Source organism: Scyliorhinus torazame, chromosome 19 (assembly GCF_047496885.1).
Source record: "Scyliorhinus torazame isolate Kashiwa2021f chromosome 19, sScyTor2.1, whole genome shotgun sequence".
Taxonomy (NCBI): domain Eukaryota; kingdom Metazoa; phylum Chordata; class Chondrichthyes; order Carcharhiniformes; family Scyliorhinidae; genus Scyliorhinus; species Scyliorhinus torazame.
In genome coordinates, this window is record NC_092725.1 from 76,316,245 (window position 1) to 76,342,258 (window position 26,014).

A 26,014-nucleotide genomic window follows, 5' to 3' on the forward strand; every position below is an offset into this window, starting at 1 on the left:
CATCCAAGCAGAAGGGCTGCAGAATTGTGTTGGGCACATCCACCAGTAATGGGGGGTGGGGGGGGGGGGGGGGGTGGAGGACTCCCAATAGCTCCATCTGGTGTGGCTGCATGACAGGGAGCTGTGAATGTTAGAATTAGAAACCCTTTAAGTGTTACCTATGGACATGGTAGATTCCAGTGACACCGAACTGTTGCCATTTTAACATTGGAAGATCCCACACAAAATAGTTATTCCATCTCTCAAGTGGATCACATGTGCTGATTAGTGTATAATGGATTGCTTTGTGTGTATACATTTTGGTAAGCGCACACTTAGGTTTCTCAAATTTACTTTCTGAAACAGTTGTGAATTCTCTGGGGTGATTTTTGTTTCTCTGCTACTCCATTTTTAAGTGTAAATGATAGCCAGATAAAATTATTTGAAAATTCATTGCTGACTAGCTGCCTGAGGCCTGCACAATGAAATTATTGGGGAAGCCCCAAATTCAGTGGCCATTGCTCTTTCCCAGAGTAGCTTGCTGCCTCATTAACATATTTAAATCAGGCTCCTTGACTTACTTTGGAACTTTTAAAAAATAAATATAGAGTATCCAATTATTATTATTTTTCCAATTAAGGGGCAATTTAGCATGGCCAATCCACCTAGCCTGCACATCTTTTGGGTGGTGGGGGTGAAACCCACGCAAACACGAGGAGAATGCGCAAACTCCACACGGACAGTGACCCAGGGCCGGGATTCGAACCCGGGCCCTCAGCACCGTAGGCAGCAGCTAACCACTGCGCCACGTGCCGCCCTCACTTACTTTGGAACTTGATGTAATTTTTGTGATCCACTGGTTAAAACCAGTCGATGGACTGACCGTAGTGAGGTATATCCAAAGGGACACCAGGGAACACTCAAAAAAGATTCCCTTTCATGTTTCACAAAAATGTTTTGTGGGACCAGCCTTTCAGTCATTATCCTGTTTCCCTGCCACAAAGATGACGCTAACAACTCAGCTTTGTGCAGGATGTCTCAGATTATAAAAACTGATCAGTGAACTGCTAATGTCACTCATGATTGACAGGCGAGGGGAGTGAGGAAAGTAGGGAGTTTGGTAGGGCAGCACAGTAGCACAAGTGGATAGCACTGTGGCTTCACAGCGCCAGGGTCCCAGGTTCAATACCCCACTGGGTCACTGTCTGTGCGGAGTCTGCACGTTTTCCCCGTGTCTGCGTGGGTTTTCTCGGGGTTTCCTCCCACAGTCCAAAGACGTGCAGGTTCGTTTGATTGGCCATGATGAATTTCCCTTAGTGACCAAAAAAGGTTAGGAGGGGTTATTGGGTTACGGGGATAGGGTGGAAGTGAGGGCTTAAGTGCGTCGGTGCAGACTCGATGGGCCGAATGACCTCCTTCTGCACTGTATGCTCTATGTTCTGTAACTGTGAACCATCGTTTTGACCTTTTGACTGCAAATGGTTGCATTTTCTGAATATATCCTCTTCACCATCACATAACCTGTCACAATTTTCACTTGTATTACAAACTTCAACATGACCCAAGTTGATTGAAAAAGTGTCTTCTACTTCAGAAACATCTTAATTCTTGTTTTGTAACTTGTGCAAAGTGATAGTTACCAAAAGAAATACAATCTTCTGCCCAAAATGACACTCAACAAATATAGAAAGATATAATTATTTTTGATCTACTCCTTGTATGCATGCATTGTTACACATGGGAGTCAATGGCAAGCATGATTTTTGAGTGTGGGTTTGACATTTCTAGGAAGAATGGTGAAAAAGGAGTAAAGAATGGGGGCAAGGATGGAAGAATAAGGGTGAGAGAGAGAAGAATGGGTCAAGGGAGGCATTGGAGGGAAAATGGGGCAAGGAGGGAAAATGAGGCAAAGAAGGGAAACATGGGTAAAGGGGGAAAAGAATGGTGTTAGCGAAGGAAGAATGGTGTAGAAGGTGAATGGGGAAAGGAGAAGAGGATAGGGGTGAGAGAGAGAAAAGAATAGGGCAAGGGAGGGGAGAATGGCCAAGGGAGGGAAGAATGGGACAAGGGAGGGAAGAATGGGACAAGGGAGGGAAGAATGGGACAAGGGAGGGAGGAGTGGTCGTATGAGAGAGGAATGTGGGTATGGGAAGGAGGATTGGGGTGAGAGGGGAAGGATGAGGGTGAGAGGGGAAGGATGAAGGTGAGAGGGGAAGAATGGGGTGAGAGGGGAAGAATGGGGTCAGAGGGAAGAATGAGGCAAGGGAGGGAAAATGGGGCAAGGGAGGGAAGAATGGGGGAAGGTAGAGAAGAATGGGGAAGGGATGGAAGAATGGAGCGAAGAATGGAGGGAAGAATGGGACAATGGATGAAGAAATGGGGCAAGGGAGGGAAAATGAGGCATGGGGGGAAAATGGGGCAGGGGGAAAATGGGGCAAGGGGGAAAATGGGGCAAGGGGGAAAATGGGGCAAGGGAGGGAAAAAATGGGGCAAGGGTGGGAAGAATAGGGCCTGGTAAGGGAAGAATGGGGCAAGGGGGAGGGTAGAAAGGGGCAAAGGAGCTGGTTCAGCACACTGGGCTAAATAGCTGACTTCTAATGCAGAACAAGGCAGCAGCGCAGGTTCAATTCCCGTACCAGCCTCCCCGAACAGGCGGCGGAATGTGGCGACTAGGGGCTTTTGAAGTAACTTCATTGAAGCCTACTTGTGACAATAAGTGATTATTATTAATAATTATTATTAAAGGGGAGGGAAGAAAAGGGTAAGGGGAGTGAAGAATGGGACAAAGAAGGGAAACATGGGGAGAAGGGGGAAAGAATGGTGTTAGAAAAGGAAGAATGGAGTAGAAGGTGAATGGGGAAAGAAAAGGAGAATAGGAAAAGGGCAGACAGAATGAGGAAAGTGTGGGGACAATGGCAGAGAGATAGAGAGCGGTGCAGTGAGAATTGGGAAGGGGGTGCTAAGGGGCAAATGGTTAACAGAATATTGTTTTATGTTTTGACCTTTCCCATCAAACTAACCACTGCAAATTGAGACATTTATATCATTTCTATCCACCATATTAGTACCTTCAGGTTCTCCAGCTCCCAGTTTCTTCACCAAGGATACCCAATGATATTATACACAAAGGTGTAACTACAGACAATAATGCTCAATCCATCAGATCATGTATTCATATTCTTAACCATAGCTATGAAAAAAATCATACAACTTCCCAGATTGAAAGACTCCTCTCTGCACAAACCATCAGCATCCCTTCCAACAGAGGTCTCGAATTAACATGGCCCCCTTTAATCTGATTGGCAGATTGAGCTCTTCCTCTGCTTTTGGTGTTTAAAACCTGGGATTTAACAAAAATATTTAAATAGGACATCGCAGGCACTTCACTCAACACAACAGTTATCAACACAAATGTAAACAAAGAAGAAAAGGAAAAGTTGAAAGACATTCTGTTTAACTATTTCTGAATTGTTATTTGTGTGTTAAATAATAAGTACACAACTGGCATCTACTCACACGTAAACACAAACACCAATTATAAACAGAATGAGTCTGTATAACTGATTGCGGATTTTAATTCTGTGAATCATCAGCATAATCTTACTATTGTTTTACTGGCCACACATTTTGGGTTGATTTGAAAAATGCTAACATTTCCCATGCAAACACAACGTATACTAAATAACTGTCATGATTCAGTTTACCAACATTCAGCTCTTTAATTAGTTCCTATTTGAAATCTGTAAGATATTGTTCAGGCGTTTCATGTTGGTTTGATGCTTCCCCACCAAGTTCACGTTTAATACTTTAACATTTGGCATTGCAATGTATAATTCACATAATCACATTATAATTCTATAATCAGATTTCAATCCTGAATACTTTTATTGGTAACCATTCTCTTGTACAGTTAATATTCTTCAATCTGTATATCGCAGTGCTGTGAAACTCTCAATACCATTCCAGACTGATGATAATGTAAAGGATAAATAATATTTTATGCTTTAAGCAAAGACCCATTTTCCATCGATGCCCCCCCCCCCCCTTTGTTCGTGTCAGTCTTATTTTTTCTTGGCATGACAAATGACTGGAAAAATAGAATGATAAACAACGCAGAGGAAATGTTTTTTGAACCATTCTCACGGCGAAGTTGAGCTCTTTCTCTGTGACTTTACATAAAGTTTGCCATCTCGCTCTTCGACTTGTAATGCCATGTTATTTAACATGTCACTGTCTGCTGTGCCCTGATGTACCATTTGGGATATCACTTCTTGATTCTTCATATTCTGTTCTGTAAGGATTCGGATCGCAAAAACTGCCCATTGGTTCACAACTATAGTGCATGGTGTTAAGGAATGTGACTTACAACAACATTTTGATATATGGCACAAAATATGTAATTAATATGGTGCTATCTCTACTGTTGCCCTATCAGAGTAATTTTGACTAATGGTGAAGAAACTATAACGGTGTGCGCTCCCTAACAGATGAGATTCAGACATCCAATGATATTTCAACAAAATAATGTTTGCAACTTGCAATTGTTCGATTTGCATGTAACATACTTACAAGAGACCAGGAGTATTTTGATGTTCTGGATACAATGATTTCCTTCTGATTCTCCCTCCCTATTCTTCCGGTTCCCTTTTGAGGACAACTTTATTTCTTTTAGTCATGCTTATCGTAAGGCAGATATTGATTCAACAGACTTCAATGGACTATTATACGGATCCAGGAGTCACCACTGGCAGTCAGTTATTAGTCGCGTATGGGTTGTTTGATTTCAGACTAAACTGTGGCTGAAAGATCTTAGGGCATGGAAGTTTCAGGTGAATGATATAGTGGTGAGCTTTTGAAATCCCTGGACTCTTTGCTCAATGCTGGGAGAAGATTGAACTAGCTTTAATGGGATTGGGCCGCAATCACCCCTAATGAAGGCCTGAATCTTTCCTCAATGTTTTTATCTTTATCTAGCCACCTTTATTAAACCTTCTGAACAGTTACACAAGTATATTGGCTTGAGAAGTTTGAACACAGTATTCTGCTGACTTTTGCAGAGTGCTGATGGACAAACTTTGCCAAATCCCACTGACTAAAAAGTTGCGACATAGATAATGGCAATAAAAGTACTGTGTCTATCTGCCTTGTTGGTCCTCAGAGATGCAAACACACCTAACACAACAGACAAATAGCTTCAAAGCACAACATTTTCCACTTTCCTCTTCTGTAAAATTAGAAATATGCAATTGTTGAAACTAGCTTGTGACTGATACAATAGTAACGGAAACAGACCTGAGTTTGAAGCAGAAAAAGATGCAAAATGACTGACTCTTGAGAATTTCTGGGTGGCCAGTTGAGCACCTTTATCATATTTTCACCTGTACTCAGATAGGGAGTGTACCATTGAGTAAATAACTTATTTTGGATTCTCTTCCTGTGCCCAGAGATGCATGAGGCAGATGAAGCACATGTATTTCCGCAGTTAATTTTTCCTGGAACAGGTCGTTAACCTGTCGCCTGAGGGGCACACTCCTCATCAAGCATGGCTACCAAAGGGAGGGTATGTTGATAATCAACCTGCTTGGACATGTTATGACCACCTTTCTGTGGCCATCAAATCCTAGAGTGAGAGTTCAGCCCAGAGCTTCTGGCTCAGAGTTAAGGATGCTACCCACTGTACACTAGATCTCTGCCGAGTAAATAACTAGCGTTTCTTACACAGAAATTCTTGTACCTCTTCATATTGAACATGAATATTGTTGCCTCCTTACCAATTTCTTTACAAATATTAGCCACACAGAAAATACCAAATACAAGCAGTATCAATTCCGGAGCATCCAGCATTCATGAATTTACAGTAAGAGCAGATAAACATTGCTTCTGTCTTTGTTTCCCCTCATTGACCCCACATTCACTGGCAATAACTCAAAAAAACATGTGAAATCACACAAGCTGAATAGCAATTCATTGCACAAACGTGCAGAAACTGAAGCCTGGTTACTTGCTGCCAACTCTTTTATGGCTTTTTCAAAAGAAAACTTTACTTTGGCTAATTTTATTTTGACATTCAAACATTGACTGTCTTAATCAGTTTTTCCCCTACAAGCACCTGTGTGTCAAAAAGTACGTCATGCATAAAACATGAGACTACTTGTTAATGCACTGTATTAAATTCAAACTTCGTGATCACTTTGAGCACAACAAAACATAAGTGCTACAAGAGATTAAAGGAAGTTCAACCTAACGTTCACATTACCCCCTTGTTCATCTGCCCACTGACGGGGAGAAAATAAAGCACATTGCTGAAGAAAATCCCTAATCCTTCTGACACTTGAGCACCTCATTGTATAATGAGCCTCATGAAAAGCTACTAATGTTTCCACGGTTACTGCAAGCCAGGCCATGATCCTGTTTGTTTCCACTCTACAGAACTCAATAAATACACAAGAGCCAGGGGCTGGCAGGATATAGATCTAAGTTTCATTTAATGCTCTTATCCAAAAATAAACAAATCATATTCTTTTTACAATAGATCTTTGGTAGGAAAGGATGAGTTTGCCATTTAACAGCCATGTATGAAAGGCCAATGGAAATCCCAAGAATTTCTCCATGAAATAGCATCCTTAATATAAATATCAACCTGAATAGATGATAAATGTCAAGAAACTAGTTTCTTAAAAGAAAAGAAGCAGAAATTATTGTTTCACGTTCATCGATTCAAGTTAGAAGCCATCTGTGGATCAGTGTAGTCAACTATCTAACTTTGCACAATGAAATGCCATGGAAACGAATTGCTCATGCTTAAAGAGTGGTGTGTGTGTGTGTGTGTGTGTGACGGGGGGTTGTTGTGCGCACTTAGAAGCCAAAAAAACTTGGCTGCCATTTCTGTTAATGATCTAAACTGCCCTGTATCATAGCAACAAAAAATAGATAAATCTAACAGAAGAAAAACAATTATTTCCCCAGTCGTGGGCACATTCAGTTACAGTTTCTTAATGTAAGCTGTGATTTAATACACGTAAGAAGTTCACCATTTCTGCTGCTTCACTGAAGAGAATTTTCTTGCTTCCATTTAGCTGCTGTGAACCACTACGTGGAGAGATTGCAACCTGCATTCATGCAAAAACTACAAAAGAACTCTGAGCCATGAAATTAAACGACTCCTTTGCTCATTGCATGTAAATGCACAGTGGTCAAGTTAGCACCCATAATCTAACACCCATCATTTTCTGAGCACATCAAGAGGGCCATGTTTGAATAGACTATCAGCAATGAAATGTAACCTCTCTTCATAACAATTCATGTTTTCATACTTGGAGTTCAAGAAAGGTGTCACATGGGGCTCTGATGTGTGGGGGTGAAATGGGAAGAAGGGTGATAAATTGATTCAAGGAATGCAAAAAAAGCTTTTTTTTAAAAACATCTGGTCATGTGTCAGGTGCCCAGGTTCAGTGATGGGTGCCCTTCTTTTCGATGAATTGGTGAAGGGCATTGGCAGAAAGTGGTCATGTTTACTGATGTCAAATTATACCTGAGGAAGGAGCTGCGCTCCGAAAGCTAGTGATTCCAAACAAACCTGTTGGACTTTAACCTGGTGTTGTAAGACTTCTTACTGTGCTCACCCCAGTCCAATGCCAGCATCTCCACATCATGTCAAATTTTATAGCAGACTTGGAAGAGGATAACAGATTGGAAGAACAGTCAATAATAATTTCTGTAACTGAAGTTTTAAACATTGCCGCTATTTTAAAATTCTCAACCTCGTTTTCAAGTTCCTGAATGACCTCGCCTCTCCCTAACTCTATAATCTCCTCCAGCCCTAAAACCCGCCGGGATACCTGATGCTCAGTTAATTTGGGCTTCTTGGTCATCTGATTTTGAATGCTCCATCACTGGCGAACATGTCTTCTGCTGCTAAGGCCCCAAGCTCTGTATTTCCTCCCTTATATCCTTCCGGTTCTCTGTCCATCATTTCATGCGATCCTTAAACCTATCTCGTTGACCAAGTTTTTGATGTGCCCTAATATCACATTATGTTGCTCAGTTTCAAACCTGGCTTTTTAATATGCTTGTTGAAGCTCCATGTGATGATTTATTACTCTAAAAGCACAATACAAGTACAAGTTGTTGTAGCTTCAGGAGGCTGAGGCCAAGTCAAATAAAATTCCGGGCTGCACTGCGCACACTATTCATTATAAAACTGCAGTTATGATCATAAGAATTTCCTGGGCTTTGGTGAGATCTTATTTGAAGTACTAAAGCCCAGTTCTGATGCTCCCACCCCCAAAAACATCTGCGAGAACATGGTGATTGGGGAGAAATTTCACTGAAGGGCACCAAGAATGTCATTTAACCTGCGAATATTGAGATTTGAAGGCATGTATTTTTGGCGTTCTTTTAAGTTTTGGAAAGAAAAGGAAGATTAGTTATCTGGGGGAGCAGTCAGTAAGAAATGTGGCATGGGCTCAAATTCCAGAGAGAATTGAAAAACGTAATTCTCTCCGGCTTGATTGGAATTTGCGATTTTCACCCACCGCTCACCCACCCACCCACCAGTGGAATAGTACAAATCACGGCGTGGAAGCCTGGGAACCTTTTTAATACACTAGCATATCATTAGCGAACAGTCACTCCGCCATCTTCGCCCTCACTGAATATTCAGTGGGCGCCATCGCGACATCATGGTGCGCCATTTACAATAGGTTTACATAATGGTGAACCTGGTGGCCTCAACTCCTCCGAGGATATCGGAGGTGAGCGCTTAGGCAACCATAAATCTCCAGGGTCTTCAATGCTCAGGGTGCAGCTGAGAGGAATGGGAAATACAAATGGGTTCAACTCAGGGCTCGGGTTTAGTCTTTCAATCTCAGAGGGTGGGGTGGGTAGCAGACCTTACTTTCCCTTCATTTGGGGTTCCCTTGCTTTAAGGGGGTCTGGAGGTTGGCTTGCAGGCACTGCTTCCTGTCAAATCACCACTGAGGGAGTGCCCATCCTTATTGGGAGCTGGAAAGTGATTGGGAGGAGGTGAAGACAGAGGTTCAGCACTGGGGCGACTTTGAGGCTCTTGAGTGCAATTCCATGATCGGGCACAAGGGCAGAGTGGGGGAGTCAGGAATGGGTTTCAGCCTTGCCTCATGAGAAATGAAGAGCCTCTCACTTAGGGAAGCACGACTGCAGTGTGAGTGGAATCGCATACCCAGGCAGCACTGTCGGGACAAGGGGATGAAGCTGTATGAAGTTTCAGTTCCACTTGCCTGGGAATTAATGTCCTGAGCACTGAACTGGGAAATGAGGGTGCCCCCTAGGTATGTGCTTGTCATGCTAATTGTAGGCGTCACCCTAATCAGCTGTGCCTCATCTGCCACAAGAGAAAGTAATTTTCCTGATATGCTACCTCACCCTTCATTGACTAGTCAATTGTGCCAATGAAATCGCCCTCGTGAGGTATGCTCTGTATACCACCTTCAGCTGTATCAGCCCCAACCTCGTGCACGAGGTGGAGGCATTCACTCTCTGGAGCACCTCACACCAGAACCCTTCCTCCACATCCTCTCCCAACTCTTCCTCCCACTTTGCTTTGATCCCTTCCAGCGGTGCCTTCTCCTCTTCCAAAATAGCTCTGTTAGAATAAACATTGCCACTGATTGGAGTCCCAAGCACTTGCTATAAACAGGTCCAGGCAGCGGGTGACCAAGGGGCCTGCCAACTCGACTGTCTGCCCCTCATCCGCGGCCGAGTGTCCCTGGAGAGGGAGCATGCGGTGTCCACAGGCACCATCGTGGCCTTTCATGCTCAGTGGACACCGCAAGGTCTGAGGTGCTTTATCGACCCTTTTAATCACATTTTGGTTAGTTTATTTAATTTAGTGCAACCCCCAGAGAGTGTCCTGTATTATTGCGGTCTGCTGCGCTATCCACAACTTGGCGCTGCAGAGGGGAGACCAGCTGAACCAGGAAGAGTGCCACATCTTTGCCATTTTCTGGTAAGATTCTGCCCATGGGGTGAAATTGAAGAAGCGCTTCATATATGGGCCTTTTCTTCTCTGTGACACAACCAGAAATGAAATGATGCTGATGCTTTAAAACAGAGCAGTGTGCTTATTGCATTAATGTATCAGAGCCATCTAGATGATGAATGCACAAACTACAAACATTTATCTGACACCTTAAGTGCAGTGATAATTGTTAAATGCAGTGTCTATAAGCAGATCCAGTGTGTCACCATCCACTTCAATCTTAATTCTATTTTTTTCTGATATATGTTTTCTGACTACCACTATTGTTGGACTTTTGGTGTTTACACTTTATCCATATTCTAAACTGAACGTTCTCCTCACCCTTTCCTGCGCTCTGATGCCCTCGCTCTTTCCTTCCTCTGTTGCAACTCCCGTCCTCAGAACGAGGCAGTGAAGTCCTGTGCAAAGTGTTCATCAAGTTGGTTAATTAATTTAGTAAATAAAGTCTCTTTGGGTGGACTTTTCATTGCTGTCTCTGCTGCTGTTTCTCCAGCCCATTCTCCAGGACAAATTTGTCCACGTCCACAGGGGCCGTGAATAAATGCTCCCTACCCTGGAATGTGACCCAGTTTGGCTGGGTACAGCATCCCAAATTTTAAGGCGCTCTTGTACAGGGCTGCTTTTGCCCTGTTGAAATCTGCCCGGCGCTTGGCCAGGTCAGCCCCAATATCTTGGTAGATCCTGATCTGGTGACCTTCCCAGATACAGTTTTTTGTTCGTCTTTGTTATGGGCCAGAGTTTAGAGAACCCCAAAGTGTATCATGGAGTTCACCTGACCCACAACTTTTAATAGATTGTGGTATGGGGAGCACACGGCCCACTCTACAGGTGTGGTACAGCAGAAATAGAAAAGTAATATTTAAAGAAAAACAATGTTTATTCTAACAGAGCTATTTTGGAAGAGGAGAAGGCACCGCTGGAAGGGATCAAAGCAAAGTGGGAGGAAGAGTTGGGAGAGGATGTGGAGGAAGGGTTCTGGTGTGAGGTGCTCCAGAGAGTGAATGCCTCCACCTCGTGCACGAGGTTGGGGCTGATACAGCTGAAGGTGGTATACAGAGCATACCTCACGAGGGCGAGGATGAGCCGATTCTTTGAAGGAGTAGAAAATGCGTGTGAACGTTGCGGGGAGGGGGGGAGGGGGGGGGGGGGGGGCGCTAATCACATTCATATGTTTTGGTCCTGTCCAAAGCTTGAGGATTACTGGAGGAAGGTTTTTAGGGTAATTTTTAAAGTTGTGCACGTGAAATTGGACCAGGGCCCCCGGGTGGCCATATTCAGGGTGTCGGAGCAGCCAGGGTTGGAAATGGGTGTGGAGGCAGATGTTGTCGCCTTCGCCTCGTTGATCGCCCGAAGGTGTATCCTGCTGGGATGGAGAGCAACCTCTTCACCCTGTGCCCTGGCGTGACGGGGGGACTTGTTGGAATTCTTGACTCTTGAGAAGGTTAAGTTTGAACTGAGGGTAGGGATGGAAGGGTTCTACAATTCATGGGCATTATTCATCATGCACTTTCAAGGACTGGATAACATCGAACATTAGTTGGGGGGGGGGGGGGGGCTGTGGGTGGGTGGGAGGGAGGGTTGGGGGGAGGAGGGGCGGTGTATGTTGATGGTGACTATGGGTGATTCCTGATTCCTTTTTGTCATTTGTGTGTGTGAACAGGCGGGCTAATGTTTGGGGTTTGGCGGCAGGATGGAATTATTGTTATTGATATGGGGACTGACATATTTGTCACTGCTTATTGATTATTGTTGGTGGGTGTACATTTGGGAGAAAATGTGAAAAAGGAGAATAAAGAAATATTTAAAAAAAAACAATGTTTATTCTATGAACTCAAGTTAACCTTTTAAAACATACGAACTTTGGATTTCTTGTCCGCTACCCGTTTCATCACATTTTGTGCAACTTTTAAATGTTGTCTTGCCAATTCACCTGCTCTATTTAATCGCTCCCTAAAATTTGACACGTAATCCAATATTGTAATTTCCGATTTCTCACTCACCAATCTTTCCTTAAACAATTTAAGTAGTCCTCTTACGTCATGACCAAAACTTAGTTCAAAAGGACTAAATTTGGTTGACTCATTAGGTGCATCCCTAATTGCAAACAGTACGAATGGAATTCCTTTATCGTGACATTAAGACCTCAACATTGTCTTTAATGTCTGATGCCACCTTTCTAACTTTCCCTGCGATTCTGGATGGTACGCAGTTGATTTAAATTGTTTTATTCCTAAGCTATCCATAACTTCTTTGAATAACCTTGAGGTAAAATTTGATCCTTGATCCGACTGTATTTCTGTGGGTAGTCCATATCTAGTAAAGGATTTAAGTAACTCCTCCACAATCCTTTTAGCTGTAATATTATGTACTGGAATGGCCTCTGGAAACCTAGCAGACACATCCATTATAGTCAAAAGATATTGATTCCCACTTGTTGTTTTTGGAAGTGGTCCTACGCAATTAATTAGGACCCTTGTAAAAGGTTCCTCAAATGCTGGAATGGATATTAAGGGCGCTGGTTTTATCACTGATTGAGGTTTCCCTATCACTTGACATGTGTGACATGATTGACAAAATTTAACTACACCTTTATGTAGTCCAGGCCAATAAAAATGTTTCTGGATCTTAGCTTGAGTTTTCTTTATCCCCAAATGACCTCCCACTGGTACCTCATGTGCAACTCGCAACACCTCCTTTCTATACCCTACCGGCAATACTACTTGATGAACTTCGGCCCACTTTTCATCCGCCTGCATATGTAACGTCTCCATTTTCTCATCAAGACATCACCTTTATGGTAATAACCCTCTGGTATACACTCAGATTCCTCTTCCGTGTATGCTTCTTGATACATCCATTTTATTTCTACATCTTTCTGTTGTAACTCCGCCAATTTTCCTGAACTAAAAATATCCGCCTCATCCTCCACCTGTTCTTGTTCTTTTTCAACCATTTGATCAAAAATCGTTTCTGATAATTGTACTTCAACGTCATCTTCACTCTTTGATTTCTCCTCTTGTCTTAACCTGTGACTTTGCGGCCTTGTTACTACATAATCTGGAAAACTCCCAGAATATTCATCCTTCAACACTTCAGTTGTCTGATTTTCCACTGGCTTATCAACCACAGGAGGCATCATTCCCACCTGTGATCCAGCTATATCATTACCCAAGATAAACTGTATTCCTGGACAAGATACTTTCTCTATTACTCCTACTATCACTTCACCACTTTTGACTGGGCTTTCCACCCTTACCTTATATAATGGAACACTACTCCTCTCACCCTGAAATCCACATATTACCACCTTTTCTGGCAACATTCTGCCCAAACTACATAACTCCTCATCTGTTACCATTAAAGATTGACTAGCTCCCGTATCTCTTAAAATTGTGACTTCTTTACCTACTCCTCCTGATACACATGAGTAAACTTTACCCACACAAGTAAATTCTTTAAAGAGATCTGGCACCTTCTTATCAATCACCTCTTGATCAGGCTGTACAATCTTTTGCACCTCCTTCGCTTCACTTTGGCTTTCCTTTACCACTTTAATAAACTCCACTGTCTTATCCTGTTTTACCACATCAGCCTTCCCAGTGCTTGTCTTCAACCACCAACACTGTGACTTTACAAGGCTTTACAGCGAAAACATTTAAAACTTTTCATTTCTTTTCCACCCTCCTGGATTTCCTTTTTAATCTGAGGTACACTCTCCTTATTATCTCCCATCAGTTCACCTTTGCCTCTACCACTTAGTATTTCTCATGTCCCCAGTTTCTATCCCTCACAGGCTGAAACTGGTGTCGGAAACCAAGCTTTGATAAATGAACTAATTCATAATCTTCTGCCATTTCTGCTGTGAACCTCGCAGTTTTAACCCTCTGCTCTTCCACATGAATTCTCACTACATCAGGAATTGAATTTTTAAACTCCTCCAAAAGTATAATTTCTCTGAGAGTTTCATACGTTTGGTCTATTTTCAAAGCCCTTATCCACCTATCAAAATTACTCTGTTTGATCCTTTCATACTCCATGTATGTTTGACCAAATTCTTTCCTTAAATTTCTAAACCTTTGTCTGTAAGCTTCAGGCACTAGTTCATATGCACCTAAGATGGATTTTGTCACCTCCTCATACGTCCCAGATACCTCCTCCGGTAGTGATGCAAACAGTTCACTAGCTTTGTTTGAATCAGCAATACCCACCTGTCCTGTGGCCATTTCATTTGTTTAACTACTTTCTCAAATAAAATGAAAAAGGCTTCTACCTCCTTCTCATCAAACCTTGGCAATGCTTAGGACATATTTAAATAGATCCCCACCAAGCCTTCGACTATGACGCTCTTTCTTACTATCCTCATCACTATCATCCAACTGTACGTTTCCCTTTACGTCTGCCAATATTAACTGACTGTCATGTTTCATGGCCATTTTCTGAAGTTCAAACTCTCTCTCTTTATCATTTTCCCTGATCTGTATCTCCCTTTCTCTTTCTTTTTGTTCTGCTCAGGCTATTCTTTCTTTTCTTCTTTCTCTCTTTCTTTTTCCTCTCTATCTCTTTCGTATTCAAGCCACTTTAATTCTTTCTTATGTTCCATTTGTTTAAGCTGTAACTGAAATTTTGCCATTTCCAGTGAGTCAAACTGTATCCCAGGCAACTTTAAATGCTTAGCCACCGCCATAATGACCTCATCTTTTCGCATTTTGTCAGGTAATGTTAACTGCAATGTTTTTGCCAAATCTAACAGTCTGCTTTTAGTTTCTGTCCGTACGGTACTGCATGTGACCGTCTCCACCCACAAAAACTTCAGAGCCTCTGAAAGAGCCGTTGTCCACAACACACTCCCCACTCAAACTAAAATACCACACCGGAAAAGTAACCACAATATGCTCACTCCTCACTGTCTTTAAGTTCACTAAGCCAATCCAATAGATAGACTTTTATCCCTGACGAGCCCCCAATTTGTTATGGGCCAAAGTTTAGAGAACCCCAAAATGTATCATGGAGTTCACCTGACCCACAACTTTTAATAGATTGTGGTATGGGGAGCGTACGGCCCACTCTACAGGTGTGGTACAGCAGAAGTGGAAAAGTAATATTTAAAGCAAAACAATGTTTATTCTATGAACTCAAGTTAACCTTTTAAAACATACAGTGAACATCTTAATTCAAATAACCCCCAAAGAATACAACACTAAGTAATCCTTCATAACTTCCCAAACAACATCCAGAAGACAGAAGAAACACCTTTTAACAGAAGCACATTAGGTTTACATTCACTACTGAGAACATTTATAATTCTGAATTCACCAAATGATCAAGAGATAGTCTTTTCATGGCAGAGAGATCAACAGTGCACCTGCTCTGTCTGGCTTCAGTTCCAACACTGAAAACGAAACTAAAACACACCCTGCAGCAAACAGCCTAAAACAAAAGTAAAAAGCTGACAGACAGCCCATCTCCACCCACACTCTGACATCACTAATAAACACCCATTTCTTAAAGGTACATTTCTTAAACACCTATTTCTTAAAGGTACTCTCACATGACAGTCTTGCCCAGCATAGAATTCTTTCCCGGTCTTGATACTGGTGCATTTTAGCGTTCTCCAGCTTTGGATTTTGGACGAAGAGACTGGTGGACTCTGTCTATTTACTAATCTTTATTAGTGTCACAAGTAGGCTTATATTAACACTGCAATTTCCGGTGGGGTGGGGAAGCTATCCCTTCCCACCAGATTGCCCAGCATTTGGGCCACATAGTCTGTGGGGTTCCTGCCTTCGATCCCCTCTGGCAGGCCCTCAATCCGTAGGTTTTGGTGCTGTGATCCGTTTTCCTGATCCCCAATCCTTCCTCTCAGACTCCCCTGCATCGTGATATTTCTTTTTCCAGGGCAGCGATCCGATCACTCTGGTATGTTGAGACCTTTTCTAGCTCCTTTATGGTGATTTTTTGGGCTTCCAATCTCCTCTCCACCTTGTCTAGGGCCACCTACATGGTCATCAAAGGGTCCACGACCGCCAAGCTGACCGCAACCCGGATATCGTTTTTTGTTTCCTCTCAGTGTTCTCTCAGTTCCCTTGAGAGAAACATCCTCCAACCACCCCTTGGTGAGGGGGCTCCTTGTGTGGCGGGTCGGTCCTTCTCTCTCTGGCGAGGCCTGAGTTTCGTCGCATTCTGATCTTCAAGATCACTTTAATGAGATGACTCATTAAGTTATCGTGCTAAGATGATTGCATTCAATTGCTTTAGGTTTCTTCGGTAACTGAACAAATAATGAATGTCTCAAATCATTTCAAATATATACCAAAGAATACATTTGACACAAATTTCTGTTCTCACTTCTATTTATGTTTCTCCAAGGGATTTTAGATGTTCTGCTGTTCCTTCATTGATAGCCGGAGCTTTTCTTGTATTCATTAAATTTGAAGCATTCTTTACCTCTGATATTATAAGACTGTAACTTCCTGGCTCCCAGCATTGAATGTGAGGGTTACCCCCAAAGATGCGCAGGGGAATCCCTCTCGCAAGTACCCAAGTAAGCATTTGCAATGCATTGTCCAGAATCATTAACTTCCCCTGGACAAATGCACTATACTGGAAATCATCCGACAGATTTAAATCGCTAACTTTGGATGGTTATAATAGGGATGGTAATAGTTATGTAAAAAAACCCTAAAACAAATAAAACCTCCACTAACTTCAATGTAACCATTTTCAACCATTCCCAGATTGATCCCTGCACGAGACTCCCACCCTGCCAACCTTGTTAGATTCCTCCCATCGACCCAGCCCGGTTAGATTCTTTTACACTTTAATGCTGGGCCCCAGTGCTCCTTGGATCTCATTCAACCTCAGTCAGGAAGGTCAGATGAGACAGACACAGAAGAAATTTGGCGCAGGTAGGTGCGTATGGAGTGGCAATCTGTCACAATGCTTTACCTTGATAAATTGCTGTATTTGGAAATAAAATAATTAAAAAATAAATTAATTAATTTAAAAATCTAAATGCTGATTCTTTCGAGTTAACTTCATCGCCTTCTGCGTCTCCGACTCTTCGGCTTGCCACTTCTCCCGATGCCTGACCCTCTGGCTTGTCACCTCTCCCCATCCCTATCCAAATTCCCAGGGTGATAACACATTCAGCTAAAATGAGAACAACTGCTAGTTTGAGAAATAAAGAGAAATTAGTCAGCTTTGGAAATGCCAAATACTGACAATGAGGTTCATTGCATAGCACGCATACAAGCCATCCTTAAAATTGAAGCTATTTGCCAAACAACTTTACAATGGAGGTGATGTACAATGCAGATAATATCACTGAATAGCAGCACTGACAAATCACGCACCATAACAGCTTAACAATGAAGATGATGGCTTTGAAATAGTTGATACGTCAAACTTGTTCCAATAAAAAAGAAACTCCAGGCATTAAGAGAAGCTATCCGCAAAATTACAAGAATGCTTCAAACATAATCTGAACTTGTCTTATCAGTAACCTTATGTCAGTTATCTCCTGTCCCTCAAAACTGATTTCAATTCCAGTGAAAACTAAAAGAGGTAGACTGATGCAGCAACAATATCTCAACAATTGCCTATTATCATCTGCACGCTAGTTCTATCACAGTGCCTGGGATACATTAAATAACTCGGAAAGCACTGGTCCATTTGAATGTACACAGGTGTCACACCAAGCACTTAAAGATCTTTCAGATAATGTGAATTTAAGTTTTTTTTACTGGAACAGGAAAACACACTTTGTAAAACAAGATGATGAACTGCACTCTCTGGATAATGTCTTCTCTGTGTCCTCCCAAAATCTACTGACAACTTTGGAGCATAGTGAAGGATACCCTGAGAATTATATCCTTTTGCTCTCGATGGGCCCACCACTGTCTAAGCCATCCGAGAGTTGCTGGTGATCCTGGGCGGGATTCTCCAATCCTGCGGCAGAGTGTCCACGCCGTCGTAAACCCCGTCGCGTGTTACGACGGCGTTAACGGGCCGCTCTGCGGAGAATCGCATGCCGGCGTCGGGGTGGTGTGGCCCGTTCGCGGGAATTCTCCGGCCCAGCCCAGGGCTGGGAGAATCCCGCCCCCAGTACTGGACCTTCTAAAGTATATCTCATTATCACCATTATTGTTGGATGCTGTTCAAATTATCAGCTGATCTCTTTTTGCTAGTGGGAAAATGGAGGGAGCAAGAAAAGATAGTTTTTCACCGTTTCCGATCATGCTTCATGGGAAATATATTTCACAGTGGGGAAAACTCAGAAATTCTGCATTTGTTTTCGAACACAGTTCACTAATGGGAACACAGGATCGATAAACTTGCTTGTATGTGCTTCTTTCTTCTAAAGTTCACTACTTATAAATTAGATATAAACTCACCAGTGGCTCCCTTGGTAGCACTCTTGCCGCTCACATGGTGAGTTCAAGAAGCAGTCCAAATGCAATTCGCTTATTGTCACAAGTAGGCTTCAAATAAAGTTACTGTGAAAAGCCCCTAGTCGCCACATTCCGGCGCCTGTTCGGAGAGGCTGGTACGGGAATTGAACCGTGCTGCTGGCCTACTTTGGTCTGCTTTAAAAGCCAGCTATTTAGCCCTGTGCTAAAAGAGCCCAGAAGTTGAGGACAAAAATCTAGATTGACAGTCAGCGCAGTGTTGAGAGAGTGCTGCACTGTCAGAGATGTTGGGTCGGATTCTCCGTTTCTGAGTCGAAGAATCCATGGACCTTCACGTCAGAAAGATCGGCGCAACACCTCCACCGATTCTGCTACTGGTGAGGGGCTAACCGGCACCACATGGAACACCATCGAAACACACGAAAAACAGTGCGGGAATCGGCAAATCCGTGATAGACACCCTCAGGGCTGACAAGCTGCAGCCGCACTTAAACAATACAACTCCCACACACACACTGAACAGGGCCAAAAAGATGGGACAGGTTGTGCTGGAGCGACCATACAGCAGATGGGTCGGCTGGGGCCAGAGGGCACCCAGGGGAATGCCCCGCCACATGGCTGCCTTGCCGGCTGTGGTAATGGTGTTGCGTACCCATCCACCCCGACCCCACAACCCACCTCCTCACCACACCCCACTACTCCCCCCAGCCCTGGCAGAAGCCCCCGGCCAGCGGCAGAGCTGTTGGTGAAGTATGGCGGTGCTGGACACTGTCCATACACCATCTCTGTCTCTCGACAGCCACTACACCAGGTTCACAATTTGTGAGTGCACACGTGTACCGCACCCTCGGGAACTCAGTCCATTGGAGGCGGAGAATCGCGGGTGGGCCCACTAATGATATGTGAATGGTGTTGCAACTACGCGCGGCATGCGTTGCGTTGATGCCGTTTTTGAGGAGGCGGAGCATCGCGATTCGGGGTCAAACCAGGGCATGCCCCGATTTCGGTGTCGGGAGCTATTTTCCGCCTGATCCCACGCCCTGATTTTGGCATCGGCTAATGGAGAATCCTGCCCATGGGCTGGAAAGCGCTATGAGATGCCCAGTGTTCACGAAAAGCACGATATAATGCAATTTAAAAAAAAGTCATTTAAACTTAATTATTAAATGCAAAGTTTCCGAACTAATTAATCATCTTAATCTAGAAAGAATGGAAATAAGTTTTGAACTGTCTTTTGCAGTAAATATTGTACAAACGTGTTACAATTAGGTCTAACTAGATTCATCTAAAAATAATGTAAATACAAACAATTGTCTAACTAGTCTGCATTGTTTCTCGATCATTTAGCTAAGATCAAACATAGGATCAAGCCTGAGATCAGGTGTAATGCCTGTTCACGTCAGCTTGGATCTACTTTGTCTCTTTTGTGGGGACCATGAATTGGATTCAATGTGAATTGGTTGTTGGAGCAAGGAGATCGATGAAGTGGATTAAGGACTTTTCCCATCCACTCCGCACGTTGGCTTTGTAACTCTGAGAGAGGATTAAAAAAAGATTTTCAACTCACATAGAATGTGAATATTACATGTATCACAATTGTATTGAAGCACCTTATAAGTTAAATTGGATCTATGTAGACAATGTAAATACCATTGCACTATTTGTAATGGCTGATGTGTTGGGTACTCTGCTACACAGACGAATGGTACAACTCAGTTTTATTACTAACATTTATTTACAGTGGTAAACTGGTTACTGAGGTTCGATCATAACCCTAGAATCTGTGGACCTATTCCTAATACTATCTTGGAGTGGCACTCAGCACATGGTGGATGTCTGAGTGGCTTGCTGTGAGCTCTGTGCCCTGAGCTGTCTCCTGCTGGAATGCCCAGGAAGTGTTGTGTTCCCTGTTTTGTACTGTGTATGCTCTTGCCTGTGGTGTTGTGTGTGTTGATTGGTCTGTTGATCTGTCCATCAGTATGTATGTATGTTTGTACCATGATGTTTACCTGAATATCATGACAATGGCCATTTTGACTTTTCTGAGCCACTTCAGAGTGCAAAAAGAGTAGAAAACCTGAATATTATTGCACTTTGTGTGATAGCCATTTTGAAATGTTTCAGGTATTTTATAAATAAAGTATATTTTTGCAACAAAACAAAATACAAGGCTGCTGCTGGAGGATCATTAACTTGGTGAAGGATGCTCTTTGGTCTGTCCGAAACTTGTTGATTCTCCGGTGCAAAGTGTTGTCCTCGACCGAGTGTTGAAGACTGTCAAATTCTAAAGCCCAGGACTATGTGCTGAGGGATGCAATAAAGTTTGGGGCAGCTACCACGCAGGCGCAATGAGGAAATGTCGCTATCTAAGGCCTTTCAGCAATAGTGCACCAAGGGGCTGAAAATTGTATAGAATTCCTCAAGCTATAATTCACATTGAACGTATACAGTGAATATTACATGTATCACAATTGTATTGAAGCACCTCAAAGGGCAACATGATCAATGTTGACAACTTAAGTACCATTGCACTTTGTGTAATGGCCATTTCGAAATGTTTGCAATGTTCTTTCAGATATTTTATGAATAAAGCACATCTTTGCAAAGAAAATTCTAAGTAATTATAGGGAATGTCTGCATGACAGTGATACAGCTTCTTTTTTTAAAGATTTAAAATTGCATCAAAGCTAATACTATTTTTCAGTACAGGATTTCATGTCTTCAACAGGAATGTCTCCAAAGGAAAGGCAATTATAGAAAACTGCAGCATTTCTTAAGGCTATCATCACAAATGTTTTCAATGATATTATCAGGTTTATTCAGTCTTTTTGGGGAATGTTGTAAAACTGGTCCAAGAAAACCCACACTTTAAGTTTGATTTAAATTGAGGCCTAACACAGCGACCCATAGGCTGAGCATTTGAATCCACATGATAAATTTTAGCTAAACCAGCCTTTAATATCAGAAAGTCACCATACTTAGAAAAATAATCTGCATAAGCACCACTTATGTGCAAACTTCATTTTTTTGTTGAAAGTCCATTATATACAGATGATAAATAACAAGCTACTAACAAGGCAGCTGAGCAATGCTTCGAAGGAAATTAGAGTCAGTTTATACCAGCAGGGAGAATTAATCAGATTATACCAGAGAAGTATCTGAAAAAGTACTGGTGCAAGATCTATTCCACCATTAACATGAACAGTGATATTACTATTGTTAAATAAATAATTCTTTTCAGAATTCTTTAGAAAAGGGTATATTAACTTTCTATCCAGGTCTGCAGTACTCCCAATATCCTAGACCAAGGCCTACGTTTTCATAACGGCAGCAAGGGTCTCCGTGCTTAGCCTGAGGCCCAAATGTAGGAACTTTGCTCCCAAATCCACCACCCAAGGATGCATTTGTATAAAACTGAAATGTTGCAGCGACTGCCACGGAAATGGCAAAAAAAGTCAATCACAGGTGTGCGACTTACACCCAAGGGAATTGAAGGATGGTGTTGGCCTTGGAAGAGTAAAACATTTTGCCCCTACTGACTCAAGCACCCAGGTGACAGGAAGGAGTGTGTGCCAGAGAAGGGAATAGCGCATATTGTGCCAAAAAAGAGACATATTTGCACCATAGAGGTCAGTGAATGTGACAGTGAGCCCAGAAGAGTCTGCTGACCTTGGAGGTCATATCTCAAAATGAATGAAATGCAATGCAGAAGGCTGCTCGGTTTAAGCCCTGAGGTGGTCACTGACCGATGTGGCATGTACAACATCTTGAACACAGTCTGTTGATACTTATGCTCTACCAGTGGCTGTCAAGGTAGCCGTGGCTTAGCATTTTTAACCATCAGCTTCTTTCCAGGGTTCAGTAGGAGACCTTAGTGGAATATCACAGTCAGCCACACAAGGGAAGTTACTGATGCCCTCATGTGCAGGAAGCACATCAACTTCCTACCGGATATGGCTGCTCAGTCAGAGACATGATTTCTGCATTCTTAACAGGCTTCCCTCAGGTGAGGAGTTTATTGACTGCACCCACATCACCATAAGGGCTCAAACTTACCAAAACTGACACCTTCATGAACCTAAAGTCCTTCCACCCCTGAATGTGCAGGTAGTTTGTAACTAAGCAAGATTTTCCTGCAAGTCCATGCAAGATTCCCTGGTAGCTGTTGCGACTCATTCATACTCAGAAATTCCCAACTGCCTCAGCTTTTTCAATCGTGGTTAGCTTCTGGGGGAAAAGAGGACCCTTAATGAAGCGGCTAATGACCCCATAAGGCGGCTGCAAACAGAGTTCGAATGGAAGTATTACAACAGCCATATGGTTGTTGTGTTATGTACTCTGGGATAACACAGGCTGCAACTGGATGCAGCTTTAACCAAAAGATACTCCAAACCTTGAAGTTAGTTCAATCTGATTTATTGAACCAGTAGCACAGTTAGCACAGTTCTCTCTGAGTTCGACTCTCTGCTAACCCAAGTGTGGTTACTCTGTCTGACTGAACCAGACTAGCTCTTAGCCTCGTGCTGGAGGTGTGATACTGTACGTACACCCTGACTCACTCTGTAGATGTTCATCAGTGGAAAGAGGCGGAGTGTGAGTGCCTCGTGCCTTTTATAGTGAGATACCACCCTTGAGTGTCCTGCCTGCTCATTGGTCATGTCCTGTTCTCTGTGTTCATTAGCTGCCTGTCTGTGTCTGTCTGTATATCATTATCTGCATGCCTGCATATCATGACAGTGGTGACCTGAACTGCAACAGAACAAGCTATCAGCATTTGCAAAATGTGCTTCAGGAGCCTTGACTGATGACTGATCAGGTAAGGCTCTACAGTATTCCCTTGCAAGGGTGCCCCGAATGGTAGTGTTATGCTGCATGCTGCACAATATTGCGCAGCAGCGAGGCCTACAACCAGAAGGGAAGTAGTCTGGCCCTGAGCTGCAACATCTGAGGAGGAGGATGATAAGGAAGATGAGGAAGAAGAGGATGCCTCTGTCGAGTCTCAGGGATCTGACACAGAGGAGGAGGAGAACGAAGGCAATAATGGCAGAGCAGCTGAGAGGCATGCCTTTGTAACCATGACAAAATCTTTGCAGGAAGGGGTCATCACCAGAAGCATTCAAAACCAAAACAGATTCACCCAAGGTTCTGAAATCTCACATCAGGCTTCCATATAATAAAACACTTTACATGGAAGCCATACTTCTTCAGGGGAATGCCCATCCTTGACAGGAGAGAAAGATATGTGAACCGTTACGTGAACTTGTGTGTGTGTCCAGCTACTTACCTTCCCACAGAATGCAGCAGGTTGTGGAATTGTTTCCTGCACTGGATCATGATCTTCTATGTTTGCCTGTGGCATTAACCTTTGCTGAGATCTCTTGTGCATGCCTCTTTGTGGCTGCAGGAGAGTTGTGATGGGCAACTGTCTACAAGATCTCTCTCCACCTCTGCACCTCCACCATCAGAATCTAGAGGTACTGGTCGCTAAAACAGGGTGCTGAACATCCCACCCCTTCTGCACACTGTGTTTGGTGCGACATACAAACCTAAACCAAAAAGCATTGTGAGACATGCAGCTTACAATGCTCTCAAACATATGTGCACTAAACATGTTCTGGATCTCTTCAATAAGTACTGTTGGGAAACGCAAAATGGATCTGCCCAAATGCATGGCAGCCTGGATTTTGCTGCTGACACTTGCAGATGGCATGTTGTGCTCCTGGGCCATGAACCATCCTACTTACTCCCTTTTACTCTCTGAGTCACACTGTTATGCCATGCAGGCACCTGGTCAAGAGTCAATTGAATAGGTGCATCCTGACAGATGGGTGGCAAGAAGGCAGATGGATGGACAAAGGACTGTGGCAATTGTATTGTGGATTAGATATCCCCTGAGTTAATGCAGAAGTAAACTGTGTTAATGCAGAATCTCGTTAGCAGCAAGTAGTGCCAAAATGTTGCCACTCCCATAGTAGTGTCTTGTGGCGCCTCTCCATGCTTTAAGTGGATCAGCCTATTTCCTTACTGAATAGGCTGCAGCAGTGACTATTTTTTCCTATGGAAAGTCCATGATGGGCTATCTGCTCCACGGTCGGCAACCACTTGGCCAACTACTGGAGAATTGACATTCACCTGACTGCTCAATGACATCGCCTCCAAGGCACAGTTGCAACATCATTTACTATCTTCCTCACAAATGGACCTCCTTACTGGTCTTCGTTTTACTGACAACCGAGTCGCCCAAACTATGCTGGGTCCATCTCCACCACTTCCGGCAGCTGCAGGCCCCACTCCCATTACACAGCTCCCCAGAACAAAAATTAACTATCCGAAGCACTTTTTCTTGAGGGTGTGGAACTGGGAATTTTCCCGAAACAAGGGGGGAAATTCAGATCCAAGTGTAAATTGGCAGGCTAAGAGGTAATTGATAAATTCAAACATTAACAGTCAACAATTTCCTTGAGTGCGTAAGTCAGCTGTTGAATGAGGTCAGAGAGGAAATGGGTTTAACATTATCATTAGGGAGGGCAGCACGGTGGCGCAGTGGTAGCACTGCAGTCTCATGGCGCCGAGGTCCCAGGTTCGATCCTGGCTCTGGGTCACTGTCCGTGTGGAGTTTGCACATTCTCCCCGTGTTTGCGTGGGTTTCACCCCCACAACCCAAAGATGTGCAAGGTAGGTGGATTGAACACGCTAAATTGCCCCTTAATTGGAAAAAATGAATTGGGTACTCTAAATTTATAAAAAAACAAAACATTATCATTAGGGATTGAGTGTGCTGGGCTGGACAAGGTGGCTTATATCTGGACAGCGAACGTAATTTCCGCACTGAATGCTGCGGTGGAGGTACTGTTTTTGTTCCCCGTCGGAAACTTCTGACGTTTGGGCTTCCATGTCAGAATCTGTATCAACGCCCTCTCTCATCTCTGTATCCTGTCCTCCTTGGAGCAATGCTCCTGATCCTAGAGGAGTCAGAGTAGACTGGGCAGTAATTGTTTTTTCCCCCGAGGTGCTCTGTGCACCTCATGTCCTGTTCCTGATGTGATCAACGTGTTTTTCATGATGCGACCCTATGCCTGAATCTGGTACGATACTGGCCCTGTCTGGCTTAGAACCTTTCCTGAGATTCATTGGGCACCTCTGCGAAGTTCCTAATGTGGACTGCGTCACCTGGTATAAACTTATGTCCGTCTGGTCCATTTATGTCCGTCTAGGCAATGCCCTAGCTGCGGTGTACTTTCTTGCCAATATCTGGGAATTGCGAAATTGAGCTGGCCCATTTATAATTCTGCAGGTGCTACACCGGTTGTGAAATGTGGCATGGTTCGGTAACAGAACAGGAATCTGGCGAACCGAGTGTCTATTGATCCCGATGTTTGCTTTTTCAGCCCTCCCTTGAAGGTTCGCACCACTCTTTCTGCCAGCCAATTCAAGCGATGTGCCGTACCGCATTTGCCTTCATAAATCCCGTAAATTCCTCGCGGATAAAGGGCGTCCCATTGTCAGTGACCAATACCTCTGGAATACTGTGCGTGCTGAATTTTTCAATGGCCGCCTTAGAGGTAGTCAACGACATCCTGTGGACTTCGAGCCATTTCAAGTGGACGTGTAC

At 43.4% G+C, this 26,014-nt stretch overlaps 1 protein-coding gene across 1 annotated transcript in view; it reads right to left on the bottom strand.

Annotated features, from left to right (window-relative positions):
- Nucleotides 1-3,536: 3,536 nt before the first annotated feature.
- atxn10 (ataxin 10) overlaps nt 3,537-26,014 on the bottom strand; it is a 315,724-nt gene continuing 293,246 nt past the window's right edge. Inside the window, exon 11 of the mRNA XM_072484567.1 lies at nt 3,537-4,312. Within this exon, the coding sequence (XP_072340668.1) occupies nt 4,119-4,312 (194 nt within the window). The 3' untranslated portion in view covers nt 3,537-4,118. The remainder of the gene's footprint in view (nt 4,313-26,014) is intronic.